Genomic DNA, 21,716 nt, shown 5'->3' on the forward strand with positions numbered 1-21,716 from the left:
GTGTGTGTGTATACGTGAGTGTCCTGTTTTTGTTGCATTCATAGACGGCGCGCATGTTCGTCGGTCGGTCGATATCCAGCAGCCACCCAGCACCTTTCGGGTCGTAGGAAGGAATCCCGCGTGATGCTAGAAAACTCTGCACGTACGCCAGCAGCTAACGTGTCACACTTGAGCTGGGTCTCACAGCTCGGAGAGGCAGTGCGCCCGGCCGGCAGCACTTGAGATGTGGAGAAGAAGTGCGCACGACGCCTTTGACAGATAAAGTGACACATACACACACACACGAGTGACGAATCAAAATGATATATATATATTTTTTTTTTTTTAAAGAGAATAATCACCTTTGAGACATTTCGGGCTATGGAAATGAAATCATTTGGGTATTATATAATTTCACGATTGTGACGTTGATTCCTACGAATGGCGGAATTCCGATCGCCATTCGGGCTGTCCAATCATGTCAAGACGGGGGATTCTTTTTTTTTCCCATGTAATTCCTTTTCCCATCGCGATGATCAATAAAATATGAAAGAGCGTATACAAAGCTCCATCAAAACATCTATAATGACGAGAATTATTACGCTCCAATTGTTTTGTATCTCCGGTGTCATCGATCCTCCTCCCCCCTCCCCTGGATTCTATTTTTATTCATTTTGAGGAGAAGCGAATGATGTAATGCAGAACGAAAATTTATAACCTGATGATATTTTGGTCGTTCCTTACGTCACTAATGCAAAAAGGTCAGCCATCCATAGTGGTCCCGCAATATTGTCTCGTAGACCGGACATCCGGAACGGCATTCAGGCTTATTACATCGCAGGTTTATTGACTTGACGATGGATTGAAAGGAGAAAAAAATATGTATATAGATATTGGGCCATTGGCGATGAAAACATAATAAAGTACTGCTGGCCTTTCACGATAAAAAGAAAATTAGATTGGAAAAAAAAAAATCTAGTCTTATAGCCTCTTACAGAGTTAAAGCGGACAAAAAGCTATTGCCATAGCTCTGAGCTGTTCCTTGAATTATTGAGCATTCCGTGCAATTTTCCTCGACGAAAGGAGCTGAAGACGAGGGGGGAAAAAGCTGGAAAAAAGTTGTGTCTAGAGAAAGACGTGCATTATGCAGAGCGGAATAGTAGACGAACACGGATAATGTATGTATAGAGTACTTGAGGATAATCTCTCTCCTGGGCAATTCTGATGCCGAGCAGGAAAACAAGCTCAACCAACACTACATTTACAAGGTTTCAAACCACGCGCCACTATTTACACAGTCCGGCTTTTTCTTCTCCCCCCTCCCCAATCATTAATATTTTTGATCCTTATACAAATATTTAAAACAAAAATAAGTCGAAAAAGTTTTCTTTCCAACTAACAACAAAATTATTTTTTGAAGACGAATGTCAAGTTTTGGACGTGAGCTCAGTCAAGAAAATTTGGGGGATTTAAAAATACCTTGAATACAATGAATGATTGTGTACATAGTAAGTACTAAAAACTCTCGTTATTTTGTACTAATTGAATTCTTGACCAGTCAGTCAGGCAACTTCAAATTAACATTTTCGATGTCGCAACTCTGTCGAGTTAAAGCAACAATTTTGGAATGGTGCTCTTTCTTCTTTGTTCTTTTCGTAGTTTCGTCTGCTGCGTGATTAGATTTCCATTCCAGTCTGCACGTGCTGCACGAGAAGAGGTGGTCGTCTAAAAAATGGTAAGACTCAAGTTCTTTGTCGTCCATTTATCATTATCATGGGTCATGAAAAAAAAAGATTTCGTGGTGCTTCTTGTTTTATTTCGCTGTTTTCGTTGGCAACTGCAGTTTGAGCAGGAAAAAGAATGGCGACCGCAGTCAATATTTTAAATTCTGGTGCTAATGTTATCAGCCTGGCAGACAAACTGTACGTGAAATGTCGAATTAACAATGTGTCGGGTGACGTCAAGTCGGTCAAGATAGTCCTTGATGTTCTAGTTTGAAATATTTCTAGTGATTCCATTGTAAATGTTAACCTGATTTCAAAGTTCAACAATATGGTGTGAAGGCCCAACACAATAGGTGATCAATTTTACCAATGGTCTTCGCCAACTGAATGAAAAGTTCGATTGGATCCCGCCAGCTTCCCTGCTAAAGCATTCCAAACATGACGACCGATTTTCCCCGTTTTATTTCTCTTGGTTGATTGATTCCACATTTTCCTTTTAGACTGGAAATCTTTTGACTAGTGGGTCAAGAAAGAATCGTTTGAGGTCGAATCGTGGTGCTGCCCCATTATTACGTCGACGTATTTTTTGGCACAGAAATAAAGAATGCCACAGTCAACAGATCTCTCCATTCCCATCACGGTTCATTACTCTGTGTGATGTCCTTTTCTGTAACTTCTTTTCGCCTTCATTGGATTGGAATAACTCGTCGAGAGGAGGGCAAATATCAGGAAAAGTCGCTCGGCACGTGGACTTTGAATTATATAGAAAAGCCACACGTACCAGATTGAACTTTTCTTTTCAGTCCAGTTCATTGCACGTTTGCCGGCAAAAGAAACCAACTAATGGTCGATAGATCATCCATCCCAACTTGTTTGTTGTTGTTTCCAATCTTGTGTTGGCTCTTGTTTCATTCTTTTCTTTTTTTCACTGGAAGAAAAAAGGCTCACATCTCTTTTACAAATCTGCATCATCCAGCGCGGGGAAGACGGGACGGGAGGAAATTGGGAAAAGAAGGGAGCGTTGCTTTTCTTTACAAATCGATAAGGGATTTTGAAAGCAAAGAAAAAGAAAGGTTCTTATTTTCTATGGAATGAAAGTAGAAAAGATTCTTTTCCGAGTGCTGATGAGATTTTTCCCCCTTTTTTTTCTTTCTTTTAATTCGTTGCCCATCCAATCTGCAATATATCTTGATGTATCTAAATCTTTTTTTCATTCTCTTTGTGTGTGTCATCCTTACATATATCTTTCTGAATATTGAAACAGGAGGGAATGTAAGAGATCAAGACGGAAAGCTTCTTTTGGCATGGATTTGATGCTGCCTGTCCGTCATCGTGCACGTATTCCTCCCTCGCCCTGGAATAAAAGGAAGAAATGACAACAAATGGATAAACATAAAGAGGACGAAAACCATCCCGGTCTGTCTCATCTCAGACAACAACTTTGTGAAAGAAAAAGGTAAAATTTTTAAAAATATAGCCCTTTTCGTTTAAAGAGGAAAAGATGTGATGCTTTATCTTGCCGCTGTCATGACAACTTCTGAGCTCCGTTGGAACGTTATTTGATACCAATGAAAGAGAAAGGTTATTGGTAGAATTTCAATTAAAATTAAATTTTTTTTTTACTCGATATCAAAAAAAGTTTTGACTCGTAGAGCTGCATTGCTCTTTTATGTGCTTTTGCCTTTGAAATGTTATTGAAAGGTTTCACGGCAAACGTTGGCCGAGAGAAGCAATAACATTGCCAGCAGTTTCCCCTGTGAGTCTTGCTTGTTTCGTTTTTCTTGTAAATTGGATTCAATAAGTGACCGTGCGTGTTTTGTTTGTGTTTGTCCTGTTGAATTACCGAAAAGATCCTCCTACAGGAGAGACCATCTTCTTCCCACTATTATCCGTCTTTTCTTTAAATTACATCAAGTTTTCATGATCAGAGAAGGTAGTTGAAAAATGATTGCGTTTCTTGATAGCGAGTGAATTGCCGTATCTTTCCTGCAGGGCGCAGTCTTAAATCCGGAAGCATTCAGGCGGAATGAACTCTAGATCAGAGCACAAGGAACTCGGTACATTTTTTTTTTTCGTAATCTAAAACAGATTGAAAACATGCCGTCGCCAATCGATCGATCAATAGGTCTTTATTCGAGTAGGAATCTGTAGGAAAGTTATGCCGATATACCCCTCCCGTCAACATCCGGACCTTGGCGAATAAGTTTTAATATTTTTAGAATTTTTTAAACATTTTATATAGTAAGGCTTCAGGGCGATAGGCAACGAACTCGCTCGTCGTCGTTTGTAGTGCAATGCGAATGTTTTGTGACGCAGAAATTAGATTTTAAATATTGTCGGTCGGCGGGTTTTGTACGAGTGGGCCGGCGTCGAAGGAAGAAATGGGTCGGTCCAATTGGGCTGGCGGGTAGTTCCGTCTCCGAATGTTTGAATTAATGGAATGAGACAAGAAATGGAAGAAGTGGAAATCGAGATTGAAGAGTCAGGTGAATCAGGCGAGTTCACGATGCTTTATCAGTCTCCTTGGACGTGCTAGTACCGTCAAGTCATTGGATTTCAATTAGATTGCTTTAGCGAGTCGAGTCAAAGCGTCTTGTGACGGAGCTACGGATGAAGGGAATCAGAGCCGAACGTCCTCTTCGCTCTGGTTGGGTGCACAAGAAAAGAAACTGCCGGTAGAGTATGTGGAGGTTGAGGTGTATTAAGGCTGCGTGTCATCCATCAGCAGCTCTGTTGTCTCTCTCTCTCTCTCTCTCTCTCTCTGTCTCTCTTTGATACATTATAGGTTTACGAATTGTGGACTTGTGTCGCTGTGAAACTTTGGGTGTAGGCCTGTGGAGTTGGTGCTGTAAGGTTACTGTGTGCAATGTGTCGATTCATTATTCATTCTATGTGTATCGCATGATCCGCATAGGATCCTGCTGGCGGCGAGGCTCGTCTTTCCCTCTCTCACTTGCCTCCGGTGGATGTAGAGTGTCTAGTGTGTATACTGCCGTGCCATTTCTCTCTGCTGGAAATTCTTGTTTGCCTTCTTTATTTTTGTTGACAGCTCCCGGAAAGAGAGGAGTCGAGTGCTGCAGTGTGTGCTTGTCTCTGTTGTATTATCAATATGGCAAAAGAAGGAGCAGAAACGATGGGTGTGTGGGGATTATATTGCCTCTTTATGTCTTTGCCGAGCCGTCAAAGGCAAGATACACAACAAACTCTTTAAGTATAGGAACAATATCAAACTCCCCCTTTCCCGTCACTCGATATAAATATCGTATGAAATATAGTCTTTGTATGAAGCGTCTCACCCGTAGCTATAAATACAGGCTGCTGCAGCCCGTTGTATGCACAGATGTGATTGTGGGGATGTTTGAGCTCCTTCTCGTTTTCCTCCTTTATGGGTGATTGTTGCTCGTGGCGTACACTCAGCCACCCAATAACGGCGGCAGATTCTTATTGTAAGAGTCGAATGTCACTGATTTTTTATTCCCTCGGTTGGCTCCGTCTCACCGAAATCGCCGGGCAACTAGAGACAGCTTCACGTAGTATTAGATTGCTAATTGGTCGTAAAGGCGACACGCTCACATTTTTAGCTCTCTTTTTATTTGTTTGGGTGTGAACGAGTCCTGTCCCGTAAAGACCAGCCAACGTGAAAAATAAGTTGGCCAATAAGGTTCGAAGTAAAAACAGATCTGTCTATACCTTCATGTTCTTCTATTACTTTGTTGTCTGGCGACGTGGGGTTTCTAACAGTTTGTATGCCGTATTCTACTGTTGTTGGCGACATTATTGAATCAGTTATAAATAATCTTGACTGCTTTCATTGTAGCTAGTGGCTTCCCTTTTCAGTAACCATTGTTATAGTCTCGATATTAATAGTCCAACTCGGTCTGTAATGTAATATTTACCCGCTAGGCCACTACATCAGTCTATAAATGTTGGGGCTGGTGAACTTCGAATATTCTGGAATTTCGTAACATTCAATGGATAAAGCTGCCACATATTTTTTTTAAAAATGTGTAATAATAATAATTGGTGATGCAGATTTTTCTGTTGAAATGTTCAGCTTCACCGACTAATGGCAATCGACATTGTCGATTCGACAAACAAGTGCCAAACTCTCAAAATTTAGTAATAAGCAACTTGACATTGAAGTTAGCTAGCGCTACTCAGTCTCATGTCGTTCGTCAACATTGTGCGTGCACATTGACATTAACGAAATGATGTGAACTTCGCTGAAAATTATGCGAGCTTCTCTCGTGGGACTGCGACCATGTGCAGTACCGTGTCGATCTGGCTGTCCTTGTTGTTCGTGTAGTGATCGATAATGAGTGATAGTGTTGACCCAGCAGCAAACCCGTCAAGTGTAAACTTTAAATGCGTAAGGTTTCTCAATTCTTCTTCCTTGTTGGAATCCGGAGCGTACTGACGAGTTTGTGACAGGGTATTGGATGACAGATGCGGAAGAATACCTTCGAATATATGTAAGACGACTAGGAGTCTTCAATATTATAAGCGCATAGAACAGATGCTCGCATTTCTTATAGTGTACTGGCGTACGTGGTTTGATTTCAGGTTCGTGGAGTACGGGCAGCTAGTCATCACGAATCGTGACTATTTGTCTTCTTATTTCAAATGTGTCCTGCATGTTTCTTTTCTCATTTCTCCTTGTCCACAGTACGCCCCTGGTCTTGATTGCAAAAGGGGCCGGTTCAATGTGTCTGTGTATGAAAGAGATACTATGTCATTACTATCCTTTTTCTATTTATTTTTTTTCTTTGCTGATTTCCAGGAATGCACACAGGAGGTATAGGTGTGAAATGGTGATGATCCCTGCCGGCCGTGAGAGAGAGAAAGGGTAACATTTCTCGCTGACAATGGGCTGCATGGAAATGTGGCAAATGAAACGAGAGGCAACGCGTTAAGGGTTGTGTGATGTGTAGGAGCAGCGACATGCGCGCACAAGCGCCTTGTCCGTCGACCATGCTAGGCACTACCCAGCAAACGAGGGTGCAACGGGATCCCGAATGCAGTCGCCAGTCTTCTGGTCCCCTCCAGTCCCGCACCAACTCGAGTTGCGTTCGATACAAAAGGTGCAGCAGCAACCACCAACCGTCTCCTCACGGAAAAACCGGTAGGGTAAAAACACACTTGCAGTCGCCCTCGAGACACCAGGCACTGGACACAATAAGTAACTCAATTTATTTTCTTCTTTTTGCTTTTATTAAGGGAAACACGTTTGAATTTTTCAACGTCAACTTATTGCTCGCCCAACCGAAACTTGTGCGGCCGGATTTCTCCAGGCTAACTGGACGAGTGCGTAACGAGAGGAAAACCTAGGGCGAGGAAGAAAAGTAAAGGGCCGGATGGGCTCACGTTCGCTGTCGCCAATCTAATTATTCAACTTGGTGTTTTTCGCTTAAAATCCAATCAAAAGCAAGAAGGTGAGGGTTCACAAATAATCTGCCTGTCACGACTCGGCATTTCCTACGTTTATTTTGGTTTCAGTAAATCATCAGAAAACATGGCCGAGGGATTCATCTGCTCGCGATTCAGGCGGCCGACTGAGCCGTGCCCTGTTGCCCAACAACATCAACAATCGTCACCGCGTAAGGATCCGCAACAGAAGCGGGAGCCGTCGTTAGATTGCGACCCGCTTCACCAGCCACCTCATCCAGTTGGCAATGAAAAGAGGACCCTTAACATTCGGCTCCTTAGCGAAGCCATCAGTTCCCTCGTCCTCTTGCCGGTAAGAATATGGTTACATCATGTTTATTTAGTCGTGTAGCCTTTCAGCGTGGGTCCTAGCAGCCTACGCGATCTCTGCGTAACGTGCAAGAAGCAATTCCGAGTTCGAATTTCTTTTGGGAAAGATCATGTGGCTCTTGGTGCAGCTAATAACGATGAATCGATATATTGTAAATTCATCATCTTGTAATTTCGGGTTGGAGATAAATTGAAAAGAAGGGCGGCCGGCGGGATTTTCTCCCCTCTCTCTCTCTCTCTCCTTTTTCAGGATCAGTTCCGCCTTTTTGATCACATGATATAATGATGATGACGACGACGAGAGACGTGCCATGGCTGCGTACAAAGAGAGATAATAGCGACCTCGTCTCGTCTTTTCCGCCGCCAACGTCTGTAGGGAATACGTTTGTCGAGTGTGATGTACCACATAAATGTCCCGAGTCGGTTAATGAGCCTCTACTACCCCACGCTATTCGCATAACCTCCCACAAATCGTTTCCAGTCCGTCCGGAGATATTTATATGTGGGTTTTGCTTTTTGTAGCCTCTTGACTGGCAAAGGCCCAGTAGTTGGGCCTGGACATGGAGTGATGTCTTTCAATCTCCATTTTCTTTTTCATTGACTCCGCCGGAGATGGTCTCTCTAGCGCTAGTCATTCGGTGGATTTTATTGTCCTTTTTTTTGTGTGTGCCATTCCACGAGAAGGAATAGAAATTGTGTATTTTTTTTTTTTACAATCGTGCATCGATAAGATTCCCCTTTTTTGTAGTTTGTTTCGCTCATAGTGGCGGAGTTCAGCGAGACGAGAGATAAGGAGCCAGGGCGCAAGCAATTGCTAGTCGAGTCCATCCAGGGCGCGTGCGGATCGACCAGATTGGATTGGGTGTCTCGCCATACATGTACATGTGCACGTTACATGTTTTGTGGGCTATGTGTGTGTTGCGTGGGTACAAGTCGGGAACGAATCGAGGCGATACGTTAGATAATAACGTCCAAAAAAGAACCAACTTTTTGATTTGTTTCTTCTTTCCTTCTTCCCTTTTCTTCTTCCCTACAACTTCCATCACTTTTTACAGCCCTTTGTTGGTTAGGCTCCTTTTTTACTCTTTTCAATTTCTCTTTGTTTGGCACTTCTTACTTTGTAGTTGCTGCCTCAATTTCTTTTTCTTCAAAGAAAAAAGAAAAATAGAAGTGAAACTTTTTATTTTCTTCCTATTCTTTCGTGATTCACCAGTCTTTTCCAAACATATTTAGTATTGATTGCCGTGATACACCTGCTTTTCCTTTTTCATCCTAGCTTTTCCCCCGTTGTTTATACAGCGACGAGATGTGTAATGGGTAGGAACTGTGAATGTAAATGGGATGTAAGGAGATCGGCAGTGTCACGGCCACACTGCCATACAACTGTCTTTCAGCCACTGCTGCTGCTGCGGATAAATGCCGACCGAAGAATAAAATCAGAGTAAACACGCAACCGGCATTTGGGTTTGGGTTCCACGGAACGTTATGGGGATCAGATGAGAACGAAAAGACATGAAAAATCGCCTTCCCCCCTAGTGATATTTATGTGCGTACATCATTTTGGTTATGTACAGCTTATGTGCGCGAGACAGGATTTAAAAGGGGGGAAGAAAGCGATCCCGCTCGGAGCAAGCTGTTTTCTTCTTTAAGAGCTTTTTAGTTTTCTTCCTTTTCGATCCTTAAAATATTCAGCCGGACGCCGATGATGGTATCAACAGCAGCTGACTTTCGGGTGGGATGCTTCGAGTTAAAAGCCGAACAAACAAAAGGAAGAAGGGAATTTGAAATGCTAATGCAACTAACTATTTACGGAACTGAAATTACCGGCGATTGCATTGCTGCGTGATGACGAACGGAGAAAAGCGGGGACGGATAAGTTGAAATGTGTGTGACGAGTGTTGAAAGAGTCGTTTTAATTACTCCTCAGCTGCTGCTCTCCTCGATGCATCGATGCATTCTCGGGAGTCTTTCTATTTGAACGTTGTTTGTCTCTCCAGCTCTCTTTGCTCCTTACGGTACTCCCACATACTATACTCTCTTCTTTGCCCACTCGCCCCCTCATCTCCCGTCAGCACAGCAGCGAAACGAATTCCTTGCTTTCATGCGAAAACGAATGAAACTCGATCCTTAAAATCCTCTCAAGTTCAAGGAACTGAAGTTGGTGCATCGATTTCGCAATTCATTTCGAATAGCACTGTATTCCTAATAGAAAATTTGAACAATTTCATATTTCTTTGGCACCTTGCGAGGTTTTCCTTCTTTTTTTTTTTTTTTTTACTTATCGCTTCGTGTGACACATTTGCGGTGCTGGCCAGAGACCAAAGTTATGTGTGTGTTTGCCATTACGCATTTAGAGAGGAGAAGGAGACAACTTTTACACTTTGGCCTTCTCTTGGTCTGGGGGGCAAAGTTTGTTGCCATCTCCTCTCACAAGTTTGGATTTTTTTTTCCGTTTCTGTTGTTTGTTCTTTTGTTCGTCTCCATTTCTGTCTCTACTGTCCACATTTTGGTCGATTCCACTTCCGTGTTTCACAGCGACACTTTTTGTTGTCCCTTATGAATGAAGTAAACTAGAAATGGAATTGGCTCGAAACACGGGAACAATTCGGCGTATCTGCTCGCATATGTGTTTGGTTGTTTTCCTTTTTGAACTGCTGGACTGGAGTGGTTGAATTGAATCTGTTGATTTATTCACGCGTAGATGCTCCACACCCGACACATACAGGGCCACTTTTCTCTTTTTTTGTGTGTCTACTTCCCTTTCGCGCAATTTCCTTTTTTTATTTCTTATTTTTTCGGTTTGATTTGATTTCAGTCTCCGCCGTGAGTTACTCGTGGCGTTTGTAGACTCCCGTTGACTGGGTGACGGCTGCAAGATTCTATAAACCCAAATCGAATCACGTCAAAAAAGAAATGAAGTCGATCTCTTCCATCCCTCGTAATGGGAATGCAAGCTATAATGTCAAGCTCTGCACCCTTTCCGCAGGGCGAAGAAGAGGGGAGAAAAAAGACTTTGATGGATTGGATTAGTATCAAAGAATGAGATCCACTCGTTCATCCTCTTTCTCCCACTCAATCTGAAGGACGGAATAGTGATCCTCTTTTGCCCCACTTTCTTATTCTTGTTCTCCTTGTTGATACGTTCACTCTCAATCAAGCTTCTTAAAAAAACCTCAAAATGGATGCGATGCCCTTTGCGAAATGGAATTAAGGAGCAAAGGGCGGCTGTGCTGGGCGAGAGTGGCTCCTAAGCTGGGCCTGAGCACGCTAAGTTGATGTGGTGGTGGTGGGCATGGAGAATAAACCGCAGGGAAGATTCTGTGACCCGCAGTCAAATGGGGCAAGGAAAAGTTAGTTTTCTTGTTGTTATTAGTTTTTGATGAGATTTGCCTCAACTCGAGTAGATGATGCGCCGCCGCGAATGACTTGGAAACCCGAGGAGTTGGGAGGGAAAAGGCCTTCCGGCGGCTGTGTCTATGGAAGGAGCCGGGCATTTGGTTCCTTAGAGAATTGATCTCTACTTAGACTTGAGACTCGACTCGACTAACTCTGCATGAAAGAACTGGTGGAAATCCCGCGGCGAGTAACGACTCGAGTCATGAAGCCGTTGCCACCGGCGGATTTTTTTCGACTCGCGTCAGATTAGCTGCCGCCGCCTCTGTGCACAGGCAGCGTTGGCTTAAACGAAATACTTGGAAGATTCTTTCTCTCCCTCTCTTCCAAACGGCTCTGCTTGTCGTTAATACTTTGAGACGGAAGAAGCTTCCAGACGACGGTATCGCTCTCCAAGAAGTAGCAGCTAGTAGCTTCTCTCCTTATGGATCATTGATTTTCTTATACGTCTCATACGCAAGATCATCTTCTACGTCTCGTTCTTCCGTTCGGTTTGGGGGTTCTGATGTCTGCGTGTCATTTATTTATACTTTGATATCATGTTGATGATGGTGGTGGCGGATTCTGTTCCGCTTTGGCTAGGAAGAGCTTGGAAGGGTGTCGTTGTATAAATCTCATTCCACGCTTCTTTGCTCTCCTTTGGCCTTCATGATGGATTTTCCGCTGGATTTCCCGTTGACTCTTCTCATATTATATTTATAATACTATTCTCTATTGTATTGTTGTATACGGTTTTTTTTTATTCTTTCTTCGTTCCCGGCTGATGCGTGATGGACACCACCCTCGTCGGCGATCGTGACAACAGGAAAGTTGCCTAAGACTTGCGGTCCTTCAATGGCATCGTCTGAACCCTCATCATGACGACGGCAGCGCTACAGGAGCTACTGGACAAAGTCACATCAACGACGCCGGGTAAATAGCCTATCATTACTGTGACCGTAAAAGAATGACAATACCAACCCGTCGCGAAAGGGAACATAAAACGGAGACATAAAGGAGAATCTGCTGTGATTGATTCGACTTTGAATGAACGGGTTACGAGATGGACTGGTGTGGGTGGACGAATCGACCCTGGGTTATATTTTTTTTTTTTCAGCTGCATCCCTCGCCATAATTAAGGGCGATGGATTGTGCTTGACGTCACTCTTTGATCATTTTCATTGCATGGGATGTTTCAATTTGGCCAGACCTTGGGTTCACCTTTCATGTGTAATGCCGGTCTGTTGCACAACTTGTTTGCGTATTACCTGGATGTACAGTTTGTGACATGATAACCTCCATACGGATCTATTTGATTAGATTGGCCGCCGAAATGACGGACAAGTCGATCGCCGAGCCCGATTCCCTTTTCCTGTACAGCTGCTGGAATGCCACCAACCACTTACCAGGTTAGTATGCGACGTGACGTTTTAGAGACTTGCCAGCTGACGGTTTGGTTATGTCATGCGACTGTTTTATTATTATTTAATAGATTAGCAACTCTTTGTGTGCGATGCTTGGTGTACATTGATTGTATTGACGTGACAATCAAACGTCCATGTTGCTGACTTGTATTCTCTGTCAGGACATTTATCAATTGAATTGGATTATGCACAAATCCCCACCACTCCTACTGCCTGTTCCTATCGCCTTTTTACAATCATCCAAACGGACGGAGTGGACTGATTTGAAATCCAATTGTCTGATTTCTGTTGATTCTGCATTCGGCAGCATCGAGTTGGTGGTCGCCGGGCCCCATCTTTTGCCGCTCTGTCGTTTCAATGGGTATGGAGAGGACGATCGACTGAGGGAAAAGCGAGAAGGGGGGCAGACGAAACCGCTGCTAAATGATTGTGACACGCACGGCCAAGTCTTTTGTCACGGGGGCGAGCATTTCGGGTTGGTTGCTGGTGCAAAAGTCTCTGTAAGACATTTTACACGAAGAAGCGCATCGATCGATCACCGAGGAGAAGAGAAAAGCGAACGAAATCGATCCCGCTCCCCCTCCCTCTGTGAGCGCCTTGTGGTTGGCAAGGAAGATCAAGATTGGGAACAATATGCAAGTTTCGAAGAAGTGCACGGGCAATAGAATGTTTAGATCGTTATTTGTTTCTTTCTCCAGATGTGTTTCTCTTTTTCGCTCCGTTTGGAATGCCAAATCGTGCCCATTTACGATGATGGTGTACGTGTGCGCACAAAAATAGTGTCTCTTCTTTTGCGAGAATAAAGTGGATCCTGTTTATTGTGACGACGAAAGACGGCAGCGTTAGAAAGAAGGAAAACGGGAAGAAAAAAAAGAATCCATTCGCTTATCATTTTTGGGCTCCTGCCGAGCGTTCGGGGGTGTTTGGTGTAACGACGGAGGAAAAAAAAAGAAAATGAAGCATATCAATTCAACCTCGGCTGAGCTTATATTCTATGATACTTGTTTACATATTGACTCGATTTCCCATTTCCGCGTCCCTCCCTTGGGTGCTCTTTCTACCGAGTTGAACAATTATTTTCTATTTAATTTTTTCCCCACCGCCGTTCAACATACGCGTTGGTTTCCTTCTTCATTTCCCTGCACTGCCGCCGTACATACTATCATGTCATCACCATCCCGTCATTATATTCCTCCTTTTGCATACATTCAGAATTCCAACGAAGGCAATTCCTGGAGCGAATGGGCGAGGCCTTCCTGTTGGCAGTTTTGGACGAATACTGTGGTGCTTTGCAGTCCCTGGGCAGCGACCTGTTTGGCTTCCTCCAGAATTTGGGCAGCGTCTACCAGGAGATGAAGACGACCGGCGGCAACGAAGAGACCAACAATATCGTCATCTCCAATCATTACGACATTTCCTTCAGTTGCGTCCCGGAACAAGGACGCTTGACGCTGCATTTCCGCACGGCACTGGCTGCTTGCGGCTACCTATGGGCTGGTGTTCTCAAAGTATGTCGATTCTTTACTAATGCACGCTGTAGAAACTAAACGGGTTAATCGAATCGGAGGCGATCCACCTTTGATTGGCTTCCTTTGATTGGCTATCCTTCTCCGTCGTGCTAATTAGATTCGCTTGCCCCGTCATTAGCGCCCGGTCCACCCTGACCGAGTGGGACGATCTTGTTAGGGGGGATGAGGAAGGAAGAAATTAGGGGGTTACGTTAATTCGGTCCTCGTTAATGAGACACTTCTCTTGTTCTTGTTTGTCGCTTTGTTGATGCGTCGCAGGGCATCGCGACGCATCTCTTCCACGTTGGCGTCACCATTCGCGTCACCATCTACGAGCTCAAGTCCAAATCGGCACTTCGCTACCACTTTTGTTTCTCGATGCCCATCGTCGACGAAGCTGAGGCGTCGCTGGCCAGGACGACGACAGCCATGGCCGAAGAAGAAGAGCAAGTTCTGATGGCCAAGACGCGGTCATTGATCTGCTTCGACGATCCCACTGGCACCGCCAGCTCGGTGATGGATGACGCCCCGGCCCGCCCAATCAGACCTCCTCAGCTGTCGGAGATCAAGCAACGGGACTCGTTGAATCTCCGCTCGTTCGAGTCAACGACCACGTCCATGTCCGTGTCGGCGTCGACTTGCCTCAGCCAAAATTACATTGGCACGTCTACATTCTGCCGGGCTTTTCCCTGGCACTTCATGGTGGATCGCAACATGCAGCTGGTCCAGCTGGGCGTCGGCTTCATGCGCCTCTTTGGCTCCGAGTTGAAGAAGATGGGTCGCCACTTGGCCACCTATTTCCAGATGAAGAAACCCACGGTGGAGCCCAACTTTGATAAGATTCTGAAAAAGGCCAACAGCCCTTTCATTCTGGCCGTTTGTCACGTGACCAAGGACAGCCGCAAGACGAAACTCGAGGTGAGTAAAGACGTTTTCTTTTCTTCCCCACTGACGAACTGACGGGAAACTTGTGAGGACGTGTAAGTGCAGCACACACTGCAGCTAACGGCGAGGGAGACATTATTGTATTAGCGCCCTCAGTTGAGAATTTCTTTCTCCTACAAATCGAGAGTCCCGCAGGAGTCGAGAAAGAACTGCAACACGGCCAACTACATCATCGTTGTAGGCCGTTTGACAATTCCCTGTGGGAATTAATTGAATTGCTCATCTGCCCGCTGGGTGGATCACCCCAATCGTCGCGTTTTCTCTTTCAATCAAAAGAAGAGAAGATTGCCGTTTCCTGGCAAAGACAAAATCTGCATTTTTAAAATTAAGTTTCCGGGTCTTGGTTGTCAATCGGGATTGGAAGGATCGGATCCTCGTCGACTCCGTATGCATAGCAAATGAAGCAGCTGAGTGTTTGATGGCTTAAGACGAGCGGACAGAGGAGTAGCTGGGAAACGACATTGTTTATCCGAGTTGTGCTAATGATTTGAACTGTGTAATCGAGTCAGCTCACTCTGCTAGACTCTATTCATCGTTGCGTGTGTTATGCAAGTGAAACTAAGAAAACATCGATGGTTCTGCCTTCATCCACAGGGTCTCGAGTTCAAAGGACAAATGCTCTACTGCCACGAGTCGGACTGTTTGCTATTCCTGGCATCACCGCTGGTGGACGGCCTCGAGGCTTTGACGAGTCGAGGCCTCTTCATCTCAGACATCCCCATTCACGACGCCACGAGAGATATCGTCCTCGTAGGAGAGCAGGCCCGTGCTCAGGTTGGTTCCTTTTTTTTTCCTATTTACATTTTTATTATCCTGTTTTATTTATTTCTCGGCGCATTCATTTCGTCAGTCCGCGTTCCCCCCCCCCCCCCCTATAAGTAACGCCTGTAACGGGAAGCAGTGTGAAACGAAATCTAATTTGACAGTCTGTCGGTCTTTTTTCCCTTCTGGGCTCAGACTTTTGGAGTCGATTAGAAAATCCCTTCCGTTTTGATTGGTGTCGATGCGTGACTAATCCCGTCTGGCGGATTGAGTGGGGAATAAAATGAAATGTGCTGATTCAAAGCGAGAAGCTTATCGCTTCAATCAGCCAAGTATTGGCGCTACGACAAAAATGCAGAGTCTAGAAAGAAGTGAAAAAGACATCATCCAATTCACTTCACGATTTCGTCGGCGCTCCATCCAACAACCAACGCTTCGTAGCATAAATGCATCTGCGTACGTCTCTTTAACGTGTAAGGAGGCTTTGTAGTTACTGTCGAATCGCATAACCAACAAGTCGACGGCTTTATCTGTCTGGGGCTTGTATCTGTATGGTGCACAGTGGGTCGTCTAAGACGGCTGTGCTGGGAGAAATAAGATGAGAAATGAAATGAAAGGAGAAAGCAGCGTGGGCTGAATTGCTGATGCACAATTCTCATCTATAATCCATGACGAAAGAGCCGACGTTTATTACGGACAGATGGTCTTAATATTTGTAGACGAAAAAGGGCCTTCTGTTCGACGGACAAGACGATGAATGAGGCTATTCCCTCGCGACGACTCAGCTCTCTTCTGATATAATTCTGTGAGACCTCGTGAAATGTTCTCCTGTGAGGCGACTAGTATTTAATCGTGAATCATGATCGTGTAATTCATTTTGTCCAAGTTTCGGTACCGATCAAATTGCCGATATTTGGATCGTTTCCACAGTTCAGGATCGCCCATTTTTCCATATTTCGATTGTTAGAACGTTTCATCCGCACGAAAATCGATAAGATTATTCGTCTATCAATGAACCTTAACGAGCTGGAAAAGAGGGGGGGGGGGAGGTCTCATCCCCGAAAGTAGTGGACTAGACATACGGTACCAGTTTGTACATTCCCCACGGGTATTAGTATTAATATCAATCGTTATGGCAACATCGCGGGCCGCTCTTTCTCTCTCTCATTCCTCTCATTGCACCGCGTTTAATCTACACATCGTCATCGCTCGTGATTGTGATATTGTCGGTGTTGCAGCAACATATTCGCTCTGATGATACATCTGATGACCGACTCGTGTTACTTCGTTATGGGACCTCCATCAATGATGGTAGTACTGCATGTGCATTTATTTATAGGTTAGGCCTCCTATCAACATTCCTTTACTTCGGAATAAGAGGTTTCTGACTTTCTCGTTGTACAGTTGCTTACCGCTCGATTTACTCAGACGTATGGAGTGGGGTTGTTTATTTGGAAAATAGCTCGTTCTAAATTTGTATGAGTAAGAATTTAAATAAGAAATTTCAGTTTCCCCATACATTCGCTCCTTCGTAATGCTCATAATACCAGAACATCTCGCAAATCTACAGCCAACGGTTCATGAACTATAAAAATAGAAACATTTTACCCATTTTCTGGGTCATCCTGCAAGTTACTGTTAGCCTCCTAAATCATTCTTTTATTTGTTGGTATATAGGATGGATTGAAACGTCGATTGGACAAGTTGAAGAAGAACATCGAAGAGGCCACTGCAGCCGTGGAACAGGAACGAGAGAAGAACGTCTCTCTGCTGCATCTAATCTTCCCGCCAGACATTGCCAAGAGACTTTGGTTGGGTAAGTTGTTATTATTCGCGCATTTAAGCCATCGCATCAACTTCTTCAGACTCGACTCGATAAAAACTTGCGGATTATCTATAAAAAAAAAGTTTGGATGAAAATGTTTGATCATGGTAAACAGCAATCGAAAAAAAAAGTTCATCATATCAGAGCATTACGATTTGCGTGCTGATTTGATTGTATGGGTTGCGTGCGCAGTCAGCAGGTTCTTGGTTTCTATAAATACGATCGTGTCGATCAATGCTGTGAGCAAAAATCCTGGTGCAAACAAGAGTATTCTTGCACTTCTAAATTATGCAAGAGCATCATCTTTTCTCACTCTTTCTCGTCTCTGGTAGAAAAAGAAAAAAAGAAATACGGGGCAATTGGATTTAAAATTCTCTTGGTGAAAAAGATTTCTCGCCATCAAAAGATATTCGCTCTACTTGGCGATTTGATTTCACGCCGTAAATGTCAAGTTCTTATTTCTTTCATAACCAATTTAAATGGCAAGAACCTCGTGAATTGTGGCGGGGGGTAAGGACAGACTGGAGCTGAAGGCCCCGTTAGTGAAATACGAATGTAAACCAATTACTGTGCAGCTGGTACTTGGCTCTCGAAAACATCTCCCCCGTCATCGCTTTCTGGGTGGACTATTTTCTTAGTTTATTCGCTCTTGGTTCTCCAAACAAGTCTTTGATGTCGATTCCCTTTTTCGCGTAGCAACAATCTTGTAGCTCAGTCTAGAGTCTTTTAATAGTAAGGGTTTTTTTTTATTTCAAAAGGATCTATCCCCACAAAGTTGGGGTGTATTGGATCTGCAAGAGAGCCAAGGAGCATTGATGAATTGTCTCTTTCTTCTTTTTTCTGTGCTACAAGTAAAATGCTCGAGTCGCCTTCCTTTTTACGTAAGGACAAGGAGGCACAATGGCTCGAGTTTTGTCGTCTTTGGCCTAGGTAGAGGAGAGGACAACCAAACCAGCAACAGACACTGGCTTGTGTGTTGTCTGTTTTTGAAAGCTTAGAAAATCCTTGCAAAGAAGGCGAAAGCAAGCTGGGCAGTTGGGAGGGCGGCTGCAGCATCCACATTACTTTTGCTTGATGAGAAACGGGCTTTTCTCAGGGCCCTGGTGATACACAGACCTACTTTCACAGTGTCTTTGTGTGTAGACGGAAGCGCGGATGCAACCGAGGATAAAGACGTAAAGGGAGAAAAAGAAAATAGGATGGGTTTGGGTGAAGAAGTGGAAGGATCACGTTCACAATCCGAGGATTTCGGCGTTCCCCGACGACGAAACAGGCAGCACATCCATCCACTTAACTGGAGGACTATACACACTCCTGGGGAGAAGAAAACTGTCTAAGGCTACGCGCTGTGAAGTGGAGTGTACTCCTTCTCTCTTATCTTTCTATCCAGGAAGAGGAGACAATACGAACAAACACGGGGCCAAAAGGGATTGATGAATGGGGAAGAATCCAGACTCAATAAAAGAAGCAGAAAAAAAAGTGATGAGAATCAAATAGAAGAGTGGATGATAGGTTATTTTATTCACGGTCTCTCTACTAAAGCCATCGATATCATTTGTAAACGGGCCGGATGGCAGACGTCTCCCTGTCCTTATTGATATTTTATTTTTGTGTGTGTGTTTGATGTCTTTTGGTGTTTTGGGATGGTGCTCCTGTCGGTGTCGCTCTGAATCCGTCGTCCAGGCGAATCGATCGAGGCGCAAAGCCACGACAATGTGACGATGCTCTTCAGCGACTTGGTTGGTTTCACGGCCATTTGCTCCACTGCAACGCCCATGGAAATCATCAGTCTCCTTCAATCGCTTTACACTCAATTTGACGTCCTCTGCGGTGATCTCGATATTTACAAGGTAATCACGCGTGCGGGAGGGTTTGCCTTCTCACAATCGGCGCTCCTTTCAAGTGCTTGCCATCATGCGATTAATGATCCGATCCTGTCTGTCTGTCACAGGTGGAAACCATCGGTGACGCTTATTGCGCCGCTGGCGGCCTTCACCGCGCCAGCTCCACTCACGCACAACAAATTGCTTGGATGGCGCTTTGCATGCTGGAAGTTTGCCGTTACCATCAGACTCACGACGGTCAGCCCATTCAGGTGAGTTGGTTTATTTTCTTGTCGTGTACTTTATTGCCTCTTCCCATCCTTTATTTGTTAAGGTTTATAATGGGTCGTAAATGTGTTTTCCTTTTTTGTATCGATCGCCAGCGATCGATAGCCATGACTCGACTGACAATAAGATAAATGTCTTCTTGAAATTGAACTGTGCAAGGGAAGGGTTAATTAGTTTTTTGGCGATTGGATTGATCTTTGGTTTCTCTCTCCTTTTTCGCTGTGATTGAATCACGAAGATGCGCATCGGGCTGCACACGGGAACAGTTTTGGCCGGCGTCGTTGGTCGGAAAATGCCGAGGTAAGTTTGAATCTTGTCTGAATATGGAACTTATGGATCCTAGAAAAGTACGTAATCAACTTACACGGAACTTTCCATCCAGATATTGCCTGTTTGGTAACAATGTGACTCTGGCCAACAAGTTTGAATCGACTAGCATCCCTTTTCGTACCAACATCAGTCCGTCCACATACGAGTGAGTGACATTTGCTTTTCTTTTTTTCCTCCTCCTTCCCCAACTAATAAAAGTAATAATTGATGCCGTGACAAAGAGTCGTCTGGAGTTTCTAGAGTTTATACGTAGTTAACTTATTTGTTCGTGTAGCGTCGAATAGTTATTAAGCTATTGCTAAGAGTAGGATTGGGTGTTGAAGAACTGCTGCCGCTTCAGCTGTTTGAAGTGAAGTGGATGTAACTTGTCGACGTTAACAAGATGTTGCGTGTGACTATACGAATTAACAAGAGCCTAAAGCTGGGAACTGTCGAGCGTCTGATGTTTGCTAGGGATCCAACAAGCAATTTCAACTATTTTCAAGTTACTCTCTCTATTCACTTTGATGCGAACTAGTCCGACGGAAAATTTCTCTGTGATACAACTGTCGTCGTTAGTTGTGAAAATCAATCTCTTTAAAAATTCTTTTCTTTCTTTCTTCTCGGTGCGTCTTGTTTCTTTCTTCTCATCACGACGGCAACCGTTCGTCTGTAGGCTGATCAAAGCGACGCCCACCTTTGACACGGAAGAGAGACCGCGTGATTGTCTCCCGAAAAACTTTCCGTCCGACATCCCGGGTACTTGTCACTTTCTCAACGGCTACCACTGCCCGGATTATAAGCCGGAATTGGACGTTGCTGGAGGAGAATCACTCTTGCGCCGTAACATTCGTTTCGCCGTTAAACGATTGAAAATTGGATGCCCCAATGCGATGTGAACTCATTCCTCCTATTAATCGCCGTTTACTATTGCTAAAACCCTTCTTAACTGTCCTTTCTTCTTCTTCATTTATTGTCGTACTGGGCGGCGGCTCTGTGTGTGCGTTTCATCATTCGGTGGCTTCTTTCGATGACTCTTTACGTGAATGGATGGGGAAATGCTTGCCGAAATGAACACTTTGTCTATATAGTCATTAGTTTGTTACACGCGAACACACGTCGCTTGATGAACGATGTATTGCGGGGAGGTTTGGCGGAAATTGAGTGGGGAAGTTGCCGGGCGGACCGAGCTCCACCAAAAGTGGACGTTTTTGGTCAAGATGGCACTCGACGTAATAATTAAAGCGTGTCCTGTATCTCACGTGTATCGATCGGTAGTCCCTTACTTGCTTCATGATCTCTTATGTCTTGCGTGTCGACGGATTGAGGCGAGATGAATAAGTTTTGCGTCTCTAACGGACGGCAGTGGTCACCTCAACTCAGTTGCAATTTCCAGTTTCCTGTCCGTTTTCTGTCCTGCTGAAGTGTCCATCCATTTCCCTTTTTTGCTTTGCATGGGTAAGCGATGGGCACCATTTCACTCTGTAACCAACACCTCCGTTGCTCCGCTTGTGATTCGGTGCGTCCAATCCATCAAAGCATAGAGTGTAGCGAGAGTCACACGTGCGGAGTGGCTACTGTTGATATTGGGTAGATGTTTATGTTGGTAGGCTCCGGTTCGTATGTTACATCCCCTATTGTACAGATGTGAATGTGTGTCTGCGTGAGAGCGACAAATGGAATAAACATGTTTTTGGCCGTCTCAACATCACTTCTGCAACAACAAACCTTTTTTTATACTATAGAGTACATCGACGATGATTCCACCCTAGCCCAGCTTTTGCACTTCTGCGACATCAGTAACAGCTGTGCATTATCGGGTGTAACATGCCGTTTGGAATGGGAATGGCGACGACTGTGTATTATGATATGACTATTATCGGATAATTGCCAGAAGTTCCTCCCTTCACCTTAAACTGTCGAAATATATCCACCAATTGCCAACGGATTTAATCGAGGTAAGGCTTAGTGTCTGATCCATCACAGTTATTCCGCTGATTGAA

The 21,716-nt window shown here is 44.3% G+C and overlaps 1 protein-coding gene across 1 annotated transcript; it reads left to right on the forward strand.

Annotated features, from left to right (window-relative positions):
- The first annotated feature begins 1,602 nt into the window (after positions 1–1,602).
- LOC124191272 (head-specific guanylate cyclase-like) lies at positions 1,603–21,419 on the forward strand. Its single transcript, XM_046584398.1, has 17 exons — positions 1,603–1,714; positions 2,968–3,159; positions 6,484–6,549; positions 6,635–6,825; positions 6,921–7,135; positions 7,200–7,440; positions 11,656–11,762; positions 12,150–12,238; positions 13,466–13,761; positions 14,041–14,679; positions 15,301–15,480; positions 17,146–17,284; positions 18,977–19,143; positions 19,245–19,388; positions 19,643–19,704; positions 19,787–19,879; positions 20,390–21,419. The coding sequence occupies exons 6-17, from the start codon at positions 7,216–7,218 to the stop codon at positions 20,610–20,612; spliced, it is 2,364 nt and encodes a 787-aa protein (XP_046440354.1). The 5' UTR covers positions 1,603–1,714; positions 2,968–3,159; positions 6,484–6,549; positions 6,635–6,825; positions 6,921–7,135; positions 7,200–7,215; the 3' UTR covers positions 20,613–21,419.
- Positions 21,420–21,716: the final 297 nt, after the last annotated feature.

This window comes from Daphnia pulex, chromosome 3 (assembly GCF_021134715.1).
Source record: "Daphnia pulex isolate KAP4 chromosome 3, ASM2113471v1".
NCBI lineage: Eukaryota > Metazoa > Arthropoda > Branchiopoda > Diplostraca > Daphniidae > Daphnia > Daphnia pulex.

Coding starts and splice junctions, on each gene's coding strand:
- LOC124191272 (XM_046584398.1), top strand. CDS start 7,216: ATGGCCGAGGGATTCATCTGCTCGCGATTCAGGCGGCCGACTGAGCCG. Junction 19,705..19,786: donor GTTGGTCGGAAAATGCCGAG/GTAAGTTTGAAT, acceptor CTTTCCATCCAG/ATATTGCCTGTTTGGTAACA. Junction 19,880..20,389: donor ATCAGTCCGTCCACATACGA/GTGAGTGACATT, acceptor GTTCGTCTGTAG/GCTGATCAAAGCGACGCCCA.